Below are 14,402 nucleotides of genomic sequence, written 5' to 3' on the forward strand. Positions count from 1 at the left end.
GCCTGAATGATTTTCTGATGACTTGTTTGCTCCTCCGGCCAACAGCAGTAACCGCCATGTATGTCAGCATGGTTTCCACTACCTCCAGCAGCCCAAGACATCAATTGATGGCTATCAAGACACTTATCGATGCTATATTCACTAGTTATACAAGGGTATTCTCACAGCCCAAGATCATCACTTCAGCCATCTGGCATAAGCCCAGCGAATGCGCTCCAAGGCCTTCTCCTGCACCCGAATGTCTTTCTCATTCGACAGGTAGTCCAGATCCTCAAGAAACTCCTTGCCAACCTCCCGAGGCATAAGCTTGTCGACGAGGTTCCGCAGAACGTGCACTTCGCACAGCAGGAGACCGTGGTCCTTGTGCTGGAGACTGTTTCCTGAAGGATGGGCCTGAGAGAGGATGCGGTCGATGTTACGGAGGATGCGGATGGCCTTGCCGGTCTTGCGGGACTGGCGCAAGCCGGACCGGCCACCGAAGACACCGCGAACGTACTGGAAAATGCTGTACGAGACGAGAACACCGGGAGTGAGACCAACAAAGCCAAAGACCAGTTCCTGGCTCTTGAGGAGAGAGTCGATGCCAGTCATGGCAACTTCAAGGTCAACCTTTGTCTTTTGGACTTGGATCAAGAGGGACCGGACAAGATCTCCACGAAGGGTGCCCATGAACGGGCTTTGCAAGTCCTTCTCAAAGGCTCGCAACACGGGGGTAACATCACCCTCAGCGACCTTGCTTCGGATGTCGGCGACTTGTTGATCGGTCAGTGGTGCTCCTGATTCAGTGGCGAAGTGAGGCTTGTCGAGAGCAAAGTCAACCACCATGCGCTCGAGACTCTCACGGTCGGCCTTGAGGCTGTCTCTGCTCATGATGGCGATCTCACTCGTCTTGTCATGTCGAATCGTCGATACAATCTTCTCGACTGGCTCAACAACCCAGTTGAACCAAAAATCCCGTACTGTAGCGCCAAAGTCCAAAAACCACTCGAGGATATCAGCCTTGCGATTCACCAAGATGCGCAAAACCGTGGTGGAGGAAACGAGACCAATGGATGCAGGAAGCCAGTAGCGTACCAGACGGTTAGGGCGGCCGTTGTCTTTGGTGATGGCACGTGTGGCACCGACATACTCCGGAAGGACCTTATCAATGAGGTGGACCAATTGTCGAGCAACAACGCCTGGCCGATCAGTACTGCTTTCCCTCATGATAGTAGCCGACAGCACGTGGTGGTTTCTAACACCTCCAAAGACTTCCTTTTCAAAACCCATGACGTCCAGGCGGAGAGAGCCTGCCTCCAACAGGACCATCTCCATGAGGGCGACACTTTGTCCGACGACCTGGGTAACATGGTCCACCTGAATCTCCGTCTTGCCGTCATCGTGGCCGAATTGGAAGCCCGAATTCATCAAAACACCGAGACCGGTCGCCGTGAGCTCTCGCAATCGCTGAAGATTTCTCCGGTTCTGGCGGGCCTCTGCGCGGTAGAGGGTCAGAGGCGACAAAACCCTTCGCCGTATATTGCTCAGCGATCGATCCTGAATGGTAGCTTGGACGATGCTGAAGAAGTTCTTCCATTGGTGAGCGAGACGCGGCGATGTCGCGGCGTAAATCTCCTGTGAATAGGCCCAAAGACGCCAAGGAGAAGTCTGGATGGCGTAGAGGCTTGTGTATGAATGTGAGCCAAGGACGTCATCCCAGTACCAAATGTCATCACTGAGAGGAATGATCTGACCCAGCAGGGTGTCGAGAACGATACCGTATAGCTGGATGGTAGCTTTGCACACTAGTAGCCATTCGATCTCGGGCTCAGCAGACGCGAGTTGGCGGAGTCCACCCTCCCCTAGCGGAGGACGCTCCTCAAGGACGCCGGATGAAGCAAGAAGACGTTTGATGCGTTGGGCAGACAAGAGTGGTCGAGAAGAAGAAGTGCCGAGAGCCTGGATGATGCTGGACAGATCGTCTAGACGAGGATTGGGTGGAGCATGGCCGAAAGAAACAACCGACTCGTCCACCGATGGTTCAATCTCATTCAAGGGAGGGAGACGGTCCAGGTAGGCGTCTAGACGCCTAACCCGACTGTAAGCAGTGTCAGTATCAGGGTTGGTCTAGTCAATTGGAACCCAGAAGGTGAACGCACTCCAAGACAAGAGACATGGTTGAGAGGTGAGCCTGCTAGAGATGCCGAGACGGAGCTGGGGCCGGAGCCGCTAGTGGAGAGCACGGCCGATAATGCCGGGCGGCAGCGGCAGCGGCAGAAACGGAGACGATCTGGTCACCGAGTCACGGAGTGAAGCTCGGGACAGGAGCGGGAGGCGGAGGGACAGGGTTGTCCGGCCGGGATATTGTGTGTGTGCGGTGTGTGTGGGTAGAGAGAGATTGTGCGAGCGAGATTAAGATGAGTTGGACAAACACGAATGCGGCATGTGGAGAAACAAACAAACAAGGAAGTCGCTATTGGGCAATCATGGCATGGCAGAATGGTCAGGTTCGGATCTCTCGAAGCCGGAAGGCGTGATGTGATGGAATGGAAGAGATGGAAATCCGATTGGACTCGGGAATTGGCTCCCCATGGATGTAAACATTCAGATATTTCGCGATGACGGATGACGAATGACGACAGTAGCTGGTGGTTGCCCTGTTTGTTGCAAGCCAGGTAGGTACCTAGCCACGGGTAGTGACGTCTTCAGAAAGAAAGTTGTGGGCTACAGCTATGATCCGTATTCGTATTCGGATATAGTACCACCTCTCCCTCCACCGTTTCAGTAAACGTTTGTTCAGCCACTTGAAGAGTCTCAATTGGTTGATGATTTCGATATCTTGAGCAAAAACCTGACCCAAATCTGCTTCAAGACCTTCACTTCCGCCCTGCCGGCTTCAGCGTAACGAGCACAGCTTCAGAGCTCTTCAAATCCAGCTCCACAACACCTTTCTTGGCCGCATACAGCTCCCAGTGCTTGGAACCCTTCTCAACCAACCTGCCATCAGTATAATTCCAGCTCTGGCCCGCCCATTGAATACCTTCATCCGCGCTCGCCCCATTACCAGTAAGCCTCTGCACTTCCACCTTGTCAGCCCACAAGGGGACTTTCAGGTTGAACTGCTGGACGGGACGCTCGTAACGCGTGGTAGAGTTCCACTCATCAAAGTTGATCACCACATACTTAGCCAGGTTGCGGGACTCGTAGATGCCGTATGCAGACACGTTCCAAGGTAGCTGGGGAATCGGGTAGACCTGGACCTTGGGGTGGTGGCCGAGGACATCAGCAGCAAAGATCTGGCCGTACAACGGAGCGCGGACATGAGGCTCACGCCCATCTTGAGGAACAGGAACCCAGCCGCTGTAGCCAAAGGTAGTTCCCTGGATCAGGTTGTACCTGGTAATATTCTCCAAAAGGTTAGTCTGAAATCTGTATGATCTTAAGAGTAACTCACTGTTGCCATGCCCATGAGGAGATGATCAATCAACCAGAGGGCTGACCCAAACACACCCTCAATCTGAGACATGTTGAGATTGTATGAGTTGCTGTTAGTCTCGCCAAGAACAAACGGCAGCTTTGGGTCATGCTCGTGACAAAGCTCGATTGCACTCTTGTACTGCGTGACGTTGGCAGCATTGGCCGTGTGGTTCATGTATGAGTTCTGCAGCCGAACCCACGGCTCGTTCCGAGCGGCGTACTGGTGGTAAGAGACTGACTTGAGAAAGCCGTTTTGGTCCAAACCATCTTGAAGAGCCTCCTCTCTGTTTGGGCCAGACAGTCAGTTTGGTCTTGAAAGACGACGACAGTGAAAGACCCACATGCTCCATTCCGGTTCCTTTGTGCCAGCTACAAGTAGGCCCTGGAAGAACCGCTTCTTTGCGAGGCCATACTTATTGTGCTTGAGAACGTGTTTCGAAGCCTTTGTAGCATACTGATTCCACTCATTCACATAGTCCTTGAGAGAATAACCTTCGCTCCGGTGTCCAAAGCGAACCATGAGGTCTGGTTCGTTGCCAATCTCGAAGCTTTCAAGCTTGCCTTTGACATTGTCCACGACAATCTTGGCAACCTCGAGAGCATTCTCAAGGCCGCCTTTCCTGCCAAACGTGTTGCCCATGTTGAGTTGCCATGACCAGCGAGTGCCGGGGAAGTTGTGAAATCCATCAAAGAAGCCAGGACCGATATAAACCATGTCTGGAATTCCATACTGCGTGGTGAAAGATTCGGTCGTATTCCACCAGTTATACGCGCCAGTTTCTTGGCTTGCATTGTACCAGACACGGTCCCTGATAATCATGAGTCAAACTCTTGCTTTATGGTTCTGGAAGTCTTACGTTGATGTGCCGCCTACACGGACAAAGGGATGAGAACCCGTCTTTGAGTAGAGCAAGTCAAAGATGTCACGAGAAAATAGGTTGGGATGGGTTGAATTTCCTAGGCGGATACGAAGCATGTGAGCATTTGAAAGATTCAAAGGAACCTTGAAGTAGTGCTTTACCTGTATAGTCGACAAAAAAGTGAGCTGGAAAGGAGAAGGACGCAAAATCGTGAGGGATAATCCATGAAGCACCAACTGGGAGCTTGTCAGGGGATGTGATCTTGATGGGTTCTGAGAAGGCCTGGGCGGCTGTGGTGCAGCACAGGGCCACAGCAAGGGCCGAACCAAGGACTGAAGCCATTTCGAATATTCAGTATTGAAGACAGAGTTGATTGGGTTTGCCTATTTCTCTCGGATCCTGGCCCTTCTTATACATGCCTAAGATAGCAGAGGTACCGCTGATCCTAGCCGTCTAGTTCTTCAACTCGCCCTACTATCCCTGGTAACTACTCATTTCAGCAATAATACCAAGATCGCTAGAAAGAATCATGACTAGAAAACGCCATTTGGATCCAATATGTCGAAGTTGAGTCGCCGGGGTGAAGGATTTAATACCGCCGGTCTTCGCACCGGAACTCGCACGCTAGCTTCGGCTTTCGGCCCGCGGACTTCGCACGCGATGGTGCAATGGCGCGTGGAGAGGTAAGAGGGTCGCGGGGAAGAGGCTTGGGCTAGAACTTGACGTTGTAACTTTCCACTCAGTTGGGTCGAGGCTAGGCGGCATGTTTATGGCCTCGTGAGTGATTGCTCGGTTATCTTCCTGGTCGACGCCGTCATCTGGTGGCCCTTGTCGGCTTGGAAGCGTGTTTGCGGGGTCACACACGGCTGAGAGTTGCGGATACTACAGCTGGAAACATGACAGACGGATAGGAGTAACTGGGAATGGCCAGAGAAATTGATGCAAGAGTCCGTTATCCGCCAACCTTGGATCAATGGATCAACCAATGTCGGTCTCGGAACGCAGTGCGTCCACTGACGCCCCAGAAACTAGACCTGGTAAGCCTCAGTGAATGGGCAATGCAGGGCCTTTGACTAACACGGGAGAAAGTTGCAGGGTGCCTAGTCTGCCGGTCACGAAAGGTTGGTGATGTCGACGGCTCCCCTCGCCTCCTCACAACTGAGAACTGACATAAACAACACCAGGTGCGATGCGACAAGTCACTCCCCAGCTGCCGGAGATGCAACCGATTAGGAGTTGCATGCCCTGGTTATGAGCCAGATCACGGCTCCATGTCCAGGTCCGAGATGCTCAAGTCGACAGACGACATCTTCAAGGCGGCTGGAGTTGACAAGCGTCGGATAGGGTCGTGCAACGAGTGTCGGACATCCAAGAGTCGGTGCACCAGAACGAGACCTACATGTCAACGATGTAGAATGAGAGGTCTCAGTTGTGTCTACCGAGGACTCGGTGCCGACAAAGACTCGAGTGTCAGTCCCTCAGACCTTGCTTCTCAGAACGGCCCTGAAGAGATGACAGAGGTGAAATCTGGGTGAGTTTCTCAATCTCGACAATGGAACAGTCAATGACCAAGTAGACTGTACTCGGATGTCATCCCAGAAGATCCTTCCTTGCTCTCCCGCCTCATTAATACGTATTTCGATCGCTTTCATCACCTGAGATGTCTAGCGTTCATTCACAAACCATCGTTCATGCACTCAATGGCTCGAGCCAGTGTCATTCAGGACTATAGCGAATCTCTGCTGTACGCCATGTGCGCTTTGAGCGCGAGGTACACTTCACACTCTTCCACTTTAAGCTGTTCTAACCTCTCTAGATGTATTTATCTTGACTCTTTACATGCCTCATCAGAGCCAAACCATGAACCTGGGCCTGTCCCGGGCGATGTGTGGGCCGAAAAGGCACGCAAGATGGTGTTTGACGAAATTCACCTCCCGACCATTCACCAAATAATGGTACGTCGAAAGTCGGCAATTCGGTGGCAACGATCTTACATATATAGACCATGATTCTTCTCTGCGAGTATGGGCTGAGGAATGACCAACACTCACTAGTGTTCATGCTCTGTGGCTGCGTGTTCCGCGCTATGCGTCTTCTCGGCCTGGACAGTCCCCCGCAACACCTCCAAGCGACGACTCAACTGTCTGGAAATCTTGAACAAGAGATTAACCACAGGATAGTATGGGCGTGCTACACAATTGATGTTCTTCTATCATCAGGGGTCGACAAGAACTCTTCTTGGCGGGAAGACATTCCTCAGGTGCCATTGCCGTGCTCCGACAAGGACTTTTTACTTCAGACACCATCACACAAGACGTTTCTACCCGTTATCGAACAGGAAGACATGTCAACATTCGTAAAGGATCTCGATCTCTTACCACTGGTCACAGTGTTGGTTAGATTGCGAGGCGAAGTCCTTCGGTAACTCATTGTGTTCCTCCACTTGTGATGTCACTAACAATTGACAGGATCATCCGAACCTTGCCGCCCACTGACACAAACATATGGGACTCGTCTTCACCGTTCATGCTTCTTATCAGGGAGCTTGACACTTTCTACGAGAGTCTTCCAGACAGACTCCAGATCACTGAGCTCAACACTTACATACACAAGGACCAGCACTCGATCGGAGCTCTCTTCTACCTCCACCTGATGTATAATGCCGCCATCTTTGATCTCACGAGGATATCCCTAGCCGGATTCAGCTTTCCCCTAGCTGCGGCGTTCCAGCACGCGCCACCCGAGTTCCGTTCTCAGTGTCAAGAACGTTGTCGCTTCCACGCTGCAGCAGTCTCCGATATCGTCCGGCAAGGGCTCGCACATGGTCGTGTCGCCTTCGATGACAACTTCTGCGCAGATGCGGCGCTCGAGTCTAGTAAAGTGCAGATCATCCATTCAGCGACGGTGGCAAACGATGACCAGTCTACGGAGAAAACGAGGCAGAACTTGAGGACAACACTTCAACTATTTGACATTGTACAAGCGAATCAGGATGGTCAGAGTACATATGTGAGTCTACATTGTCTTCGAAGAAGTCCAGATACTCACACTCTAGGCAGGTCCGGACGCTATTGCCTCTATGCATTCTCTTTGGCTTCCGTGACATTGCAGAGGAATGGCGAGACTCTCAAACGTATGTGCAATTACACAACTACCCACCTCCCAGACTAACCATGCTTTCAGACCACACCGCATGTCACCTGAAGTAACTGGCACCGCAGAGGTTCACCACCTGGTCAGCTTCGCCCCGTTCCGTCGAGCGCAGACAGAGATAAAGGCTCGCCAGAGCGCCAGTCCGAAAACAATTTCTTCGTCTGCAATCTCAGCTTCGCAACCTGCGCGACGTACAAACGAGGAGAGGCCGCCTATCAACTCTGTCGACAATGCTAGCCCTGGTCAGCATCTCGTCGCAGCTCCCAATCCAGAACCTATTGCTCCTCACAACCAAGCAATGGAGGTCATTGCACAGGGGATGGATACAGGTCAGATGGAGATGACGGATCTACACATGGTCCATCCTTCTATGGAGGACTATATCCGGACAGCGGGTGAAATGTCAGACTATCTGACATGGAACATGTCTGAAATGCCTGATCTGTCCATCTGGACTGACTTTGGGGGCCAAGATCCATCTTCTGGCTGACAGCTGAAGTGTCGCTTTTACTAGACATCTTAGTATACCCACAGAAACTAGCAATTGCAAATCTATACATACTGATAACTGCCAAAATGTTTACGGTACAGACGGAATGACACCTTTGAGTCTCTCTGGAGTGATCTCGGGCCTACCGATGTACTTGATCCACGCATAAGGGTCTTCCAGCTCATCCACCAAAGTCGTCTTTGCATCGCCCTGAACGCCAGCCTCGTACTCACCAGCCAAGCCCACAACTCCCACGTCCTTCTTATACTCCTCCCACAGCTCGAGCATTTCTTTGAGAAGCTGAGGATGCTTCTCAGAAAGATCGTCCACTTCTCCGGGGTCCTCCCGTATGTTGAAGAGCTCCCACCTCTGTGGACCCTTTGGTGCTGGGACAAATGTGATCTTCCAGTCGCCGCGTCGTAGAGCCCCTGATCCGGCAATCTCGAATCCCATCACATAGTCTTGGTCGTGCACCTGCGCCTTGGAGCTTCCTTCTGTGTCATGGACGAGTGAGAGGAATCTCGTCCAGCTACGGCCGCGAAGAGGTGCAATCTCTCTGCCTTTGTAATGTGTCCCAGGGTGCTTCAACTTCGCTAGGTCGAGAACAGTCGGTACAATGTCCATGACGGTGCAGAACGCGTCCGTGATGACTCCGTTTCCGTCTGCAGATGATATACCCATGCTGACGGGTGGCCTCACCACAAGAGGAACTCGACATCCGCCCTCTGTTGAATGCATCTTATAGAGTCGAGAGGGGGCTGTTGCCGCTTGAGCCCAGCGACAGCCATACCAGACGAAGCTGTTCCCACGGCCGATATTCTCCAGGCTGTTGTCGTAGTACTTTTCCACATGAGCCATAATGCTATCACCAACGATAGGTTGAGCTTCGTAACTCGCCCCTTCGGCACCATTGTCGCTCATGAACAAGATAAACGTGTTATCGTACTCGCCGGTCTTGCGAAGATAGTCGACAACGCGGCCAATGTTCCAGTCCATGCGATCAACCATACCAGCATAGACCTCCATTGCACGGCTCGAGGCCTTCCGGGTGTCTTCAGGGAGATCATTCCAGTTCTCTGGCCTCCCGTCTATTATCACCACATGATGAGGGTTCACGCCCGGGTCAACCATGCCAAGCTCCTTGAGTCTCGCCAGTCTTTTCTGTCTCAGCGCCTCAGGGCCATCGTCATAGAGGCCGCGGTATTTGTCGCATACCTCCTTGGGTGCTTGAAGAGGCCAGTGTGGCGCGCTAAAGGGAAGATAAGCAAAGAATGACTGCTCTTTCTCCTCTGCTGTCCGGTTCTCCAGATATGACATGAGCTTGTCCGCATATGCATCGCTGCTGTAAAAGTCGTCTGGTAGCCGACCGAGGACTCTCTCATCCTCAACGTGGAGAGCACGAGTCGCAGTCTCAAAGAACTTTCCTGGCTCCGTCGCAGGATCTTTGTACTGAGGTTCATAGGCGTAGTGGTTGGCGCACCCCGGGAGAAGGGCGAATGATTTCTTGAAGCCGCGCTGTATGGGGTGATGTTCTGGCTTGAGGCCGAGATGCCATTTTCCAGACATGCAGGTAAAGTAGCCGCCGTCAGATAGAAGCTCTGGGAGTGCCACAACGCGTTGGTTGAGGTAGCCCTCATGACCCGGCTTTCCATAGTGAGCTGGGGATGCGCGAGTGATTTCTTGGAGTTGACCGAGTCCAGCAATGTGATGGTCAGTTCCTGTATTTCGGTCAGTTTCAACAGCAAGTATAATACTCGAGAGATGAATTCTTACCAGTCATCAGCATCGATCGCGTTGGGGAACACGCTGCAGCAACATGATAGTTGGTATATCGAAGAGCACCGCTCTCAGTCGCCAAGGCGTCAATGTTGGGCGTCTCAATCTCCGAGCCAAAGCAACCGCAGTCGCTAAAGCCCAGGTCGTCGGCAACGATGATGAGAAAGTTTGGTCGCTTCTCCGCCATTGTCTTCTCTTTCAATTGGCTCAGGATGAAGCTATTCAAGGTTGGAGATGAGGTGCTTGGGCAACCGTCCCATGATATGTCTCAACGTGAGCGATATCGTGTAAAATGAGCACGCAATGGACCTCGACGAGGGGCACCCCTTGTATTCCCATTAGTCTACAGCAAGGATTCCTCTCGGGGCTTCAACAGGCGCTCGATCAAAAGCCCCGTGATAATCGCCGGAACTCGCTCCGGAACTCGCAGGCCCGCCACCGGCTTTCGCATCATCTCCCCACATCCCATCCACGGACTTCGCACTCAACGACCCGCAACCTTACTCCCTACAACGCAGGTTCAAGGTTATTCGGCTTGCCCATGGGGTAATTGCTACGATGATGTGATCTAAGTTAGCTCTTGTGCCATTTCCGGCCCTAGCTCTGGGGTCCTGGGGCTTGTATATATACCAAGCTCAAACATACGAGACCAGACCATCCAAGAGCCCAGGTCGATCAGGTCTCTTGTGTTTCATATTCCTCTTGGCTCACATATATCTCTTGATTGAGGCTCAACAGAAGACTTGAGTGCCGATCCCGTCAACATGGCAGGAAAGGAGTCCGGCAGCCATGGGGCAAACGACAATCTGTCGCCGGCTCAGCGACTGAAGCACTTTAACGGGATGCTTGTTTTCATCATGATGTGAGCCAACTGTTCTCAAAACCTGACACAAGACACTGACTTGAATAGATACTTGGCATTTTGCGCCTTCAACTTTGGCTTCGATGTCGGAACCTTTAGTGGCGTCCAAGCTATGCACAGCTTCACCAGCATGTTTGGCGAGTGCGACGACAAGAACGTTTGTGCTCTTCCTGGATGGCTTTCTTCAGTCATGACAGCTACACCTTTTCTCGGCAAAGCAGCGGTATGCTTCTCGCTAAAAATTCATATGCCGCTAATCATGATGCTGACGCTCACTTCAGGGTTGCATCGCCTGTGGTTGGATTGCTGAGAAATGGGGTCGTCGAGCCGCCATTCTCGGCATCTGCCTTGTCTCTTTTGTGTAAGTTATGCTGGAAATGGTTCAGTACTTCAACTGACGCTCACCTCTAGCGGAGTTGCTCTTCAGACGAGCGCCACCACGGCAGCCCAGTTCACCATTGGCCGAATCATCACATTCGGCATGACAGGCATGGCCATCGTCGTGATTCCAATCTACTCGGCCGAAGTCTCCCCCAAGGTTCTTCGTGGAATGTTTGCTTCGACAATCCAGGTCATGATCATCTTTGGTCAGGTCATCTCAACACTCGTCACCTACGGCACCAAGAGCATGGAGAGCGCCGCAGGGTGGCGTATCCCCATTGGTCTTCAGCTTCTAGTGCCCGCCATCATCTTCTGCCTCTTGCCCTTCTTGCCAGAGTCACCTCGCTGGCTGTTGAGCAGGAACAGAAGGGATTTGGCCGTGGTGAGCATGAAGAAGCTGAGAAAGTCTGCTACCGACGAGGATATCCAAACTGAGATTGAGGCATTGGCTTATGCGCACGCTCATGAAGAAAAGGGCACCTGGGGAGAGGTATTTGATAAGAGCAACCGCGTGAGTACATTTCCCGGGTCGAAAAGTGTAGAAAATACTAATAATGTCATCAGGTTCGAACTGGCGTTGCCGTCCTGGCCATGTTTGGCCAACAGATCACAGGCCAGGCGTTCCCATCCCAGTACGGCGTCATCTTCTATCAGTCTCAAGGTTACGGCGATCGTTCGTTCCTGTTTAATGTCATTTCCAACATTATTGGTATGGTTGGTGTCATTCTCACCTGGTTCTACATCGATACCACGGGACGCCGCCCGGTCATCATGGTCGGTGGTTTCCTGATGGGGGTGTTCCTGATGATCCTGGGAGGCGTGGGATCCATCGATGCGAAGAGCATCAACCACCACGAAAAGGAACTCATGGTGTCTTCACTTATGCTCTTTCAGTTCTTTTACAGTCTGTCGTGGGCTCCATGGTAAGTCCATATGAAAATCTCTGTCTGAAAGAGATAAAATATCTAACCTTTCACAGTTCATATGTTGTCCTCTCAGAAACGGCCGCGCTTCGTCTCAAGGAAAAGACCAACCTCTTTGCGAGCGCCATCTCTGTGCTGACAACCTTTGTCACCTCATTTACCATGCCATATCTCATCAACGCCAAATATGCAAACCTTGGTGGAAAGGTCGGCTTCATCTATGGATCCATCAACTTTATCATGGTGGTGGCAACCTTCTTCTTCATCCCTGAGCTCAAGAGCAGGACCTTGGAGGAGGTGGATCAGCTCTTTGCCAGTGGAGCGCCGTTGAGAAAGTTTAGTGCGATCAGTACCAAGTCTGCCACAGAGATGTATGAGGAGGAGGTTAAGCAGGGTGGTGCTGAGGTGAACGAGAGGGTTGACAAGATGGAAGTGGCCTAAGCCTAGACTCTGAGGCTTGTTCAAGATTGACACTCTTAGTGAGTGCCGGATTTGTGGTTTTCCTCGCAACAATAACGCGCAGTCAATTCCAAGCTTTCGTACATCACATATTAAAACAGTTTTCAATACTATGCATAATACCATTATCAAGTAGAAAACCGTGGCTTTTCACTACTCCTTCAAGCACTCTGTTCTATTGTGTAACTTTTTAGAAGAGGATTTAGAATTATCTAAATAAGCTAATCTAACACAAGTGCAAAACTTGAGTATGTTTTACGACGTTCTGTAGTTCTCACAGCACCTTTAACCGACATCCATGGATGTCATCGTGTGAAGAGTGAACCTTTGCGAATCACAGTTTCCAACAAATAGCCCAAAAAACAGACGTTTATAACGAAGCATTAAAACCTCATCTCTGGAACTCAAATGGCTTGTCGCAAAACACATAAAGAACCGCACAAGACGAAATCAAATCATTAATTTAACAGTGCCTAACTATGTTCCATGTTATGCGTATATGGCTCTACAAGTGTTCATCTTACCGTAGCCACCCTACACCAATACACTGTTCCATCAAGGAGTTGTCAACAAAGCTTAAAGCGCATCGAGTAGAGGTCGCGAAATCCAGGGAACCAATAGCAGACACTGCAAAGGCGGTCAACAGATTTATTAAGCTACTATTGCACCCCAGCGATGATGGTCATTCACGTTGGCCAAGAAGAAACGGAGATTCCCGGTCCCGCGACCGTTTCGAAAAGGGCATCTCAAGCGCAGGCACAAAATGCACAGGGCTCGTATTCGGTCGCGCAACGAGCCGCACGCCTTTGCAGCTTCCCCGAGTACGGGAGGCGCACTAGTCCAAGAAGGGAAAGTCAAGATTCGCACCAGGCCGTGGGCATGAACCTCTTCCAGATCATGGGGGATCGAAGCGCCGTCTGCTGGCGCCGACAAAGTTGCAATTGCAAGGAGCTTGATTGGGCGGATGGCCTTGCATGTGAATGGGAATTCGCGGGAGTCAAGGATGGGTAGAATCATGCGAGTGAAGACGAACGGGTGAGGCTTGGAATGGATACCAAAGGCGCGTCTAAGAGGAGAAGAAAGCCGAAAACGAAAAAGAGGGCGCAAGATTGATGGACGGCGACGCGGAAATGCGCGACGGGTTTAGAACAAGGGGGGAGGGGCACCAACTGACATTTGACCCAGTAGATCGGATTTGATAATCTGATACTTGGAGGCGAGGGTGATCTGCGCAGTAGTCCAGGGGTATTTTTCTAACTCGATCGCTGCCGCCTTCAAGCGCCGGTGAAGGAAAACCACACCACTTTCTCGCCAACTCTCACGTCCGGGAGAGCGCCGTCCCGAATGGAGCCTCTCAATCCAGTCGAGTTACACATCACTTGCTTGGATGGCCGGCAGTGCTCTGCGCGGATGAGATCCCAGGGTTCGGGTTGGAGATCCCTGTGGGAGAATGGGAAAATGTGTTGCCACCTACTCCATCCAGGATACGCTCAAATGTAAGAATCACCTGTTATGATGAAGGCAGAGCACGGCCAGCAACAAGGGCACGTAGGGGTCGAGGCATGAACAGGTTGATGTGCTCTTGAGCTGCGCAGCGAGTTCTGGATCAATTCGCGACGCCTCAAAGAGACGCTGTCAAGAGTTAGGAGTTGGTGATGGCGCCCGCTAAATTGACCTTGGTTTTGATCTTCACCGCCTTCAATTGCACCTCCAGCTTGTTAAAGAGGCGTCATGTTCCCCCTCATGCTCAGCCCCGGCAGAAAAAAAAAAGCAGATACCAGGGGCCTTTGAATGGTCCGAGAGCACCTCAATTCATTCCTCAAAATTGCCGTCCAAGATCCTGGATATACGAAATCTGGAGCGGTGACGAGCCTCCGAAAACACATCTGAAAATCCCCCCCTTGACGGTCCCTGGAACGCCGTCTCCCGTCACGTTTCGGCCGTTTTGACTGGTGCTCAGCCATGCAGGCTGGGGCCGGAAGCCGGAAGGGCAATTAGATAGTGGCCTCATTCTGGAACCATTCTCGCTGGCTCACCCATCT

The 14,402-nt window shown here is 51.7% G+C and overlaps 4 protein-coding genes across 4 annotated transcripts; 2 read left to right on the plus strand and 2 right to left on the minus strand.

Moving 5' to 3' along the window:
* Window positions 1–177: 177 nt before the first annotated feature.
* NCS54_00269300 (Hypothetical protein) lies at window positions 178–2,155 on the minus strand (the record flags this gene model as incomplete). Its single annotated transcript, XM_053148286.1, has 2 exons — window positions 178–2,077; window positions 2,139–2,155. The coding sequence occupies 2 exons, from the start codon at window positions 2,153–2,155 to the stop codon at window positions 178–180; spliced, it is 1,917 nt and encodes a 638-aa protein (XP_053004261.1).
* Window positions 2,156–6,007: 3,852 nt separating this feature from the next.
* On the plus strand, window positions 6,008–7,959 carry NCS54_00269400 (Hypothetical protein; the record flags this gene model as incomplete). The annotated part of the gene is made up of 6 exons (XM_053148287.1): window positions 6,008–6,087; window positions 6,133–6,271; window positions 6,319–6,737; window positions 6,785–7,325; window positions 7,376–7,449; window positions 7,500–7,959. 6 exons carry the CDS (start codon window positions 6,008–6,010, stop codon window positions 7,957–7,959), a joined length of 1,713 nt encoding a protein of 570 aa, XP_053004262.1.
* Window positions 7,960–8,049: 90 nt separating this feature from the next.
* On the minus strand, window positions 8,050–9,922 carry NCS54_00269500 (Sulfatase domain-containing protein; the record flags this gene model as incomplete). Its single annotated transcript, XM_053148288.1, has 2 exons — window positions 8,050–9,677; window positions 9,733–9,922. 2 exons carry the CDS (start codon window positions 9,920–9,922, stop codon window positions 8,050–8,052), a joined length of 1,818 nt encoding a protein of 605 aa, XP_053004263.1.
* A 577-nt stretch (window positions 9,923–10,499) lies between these two features.
* NCS54_00269600 (MFS domain-containing protein) lies at window positions 10,500–12,342 on the plus strand (the record flags this gene model as incomplete). Its single annotated transcript, XM_053148289.1, has 6 exons — window positions 10,500–10,597; window positions 10,646–10,820; window positions 10,879–10,958; window positions 11,009–11,489; window positions 11,543–11,901; window positions 11,958–12,342. The coding sequence occupies 6 exons, from the start codon at window positions 10,500–10,502 to the stop codon at window positions 12,340–12,342; spliced, it is 1,578 nt and encodes a 525-aa protein (XP_053004264.1).
* Between the last annotated feature and the right edge of the window lie 2,060 nt (window positions 12,343–14,402).

This window comes from Fusarium falciforme, chromosome 2 (genome assembly GCF_026873545.1).
Source record: "Fusarium falciforme chromosome 2, complete sequence".
In the NCBI taxonomy this organism is placed as follows: Eukaryota; Fungi; Ascomycota; class Sordariomycetes; order Hypocreales; family Nectriaceae; genus Fusarium; species Fusarium falciforme.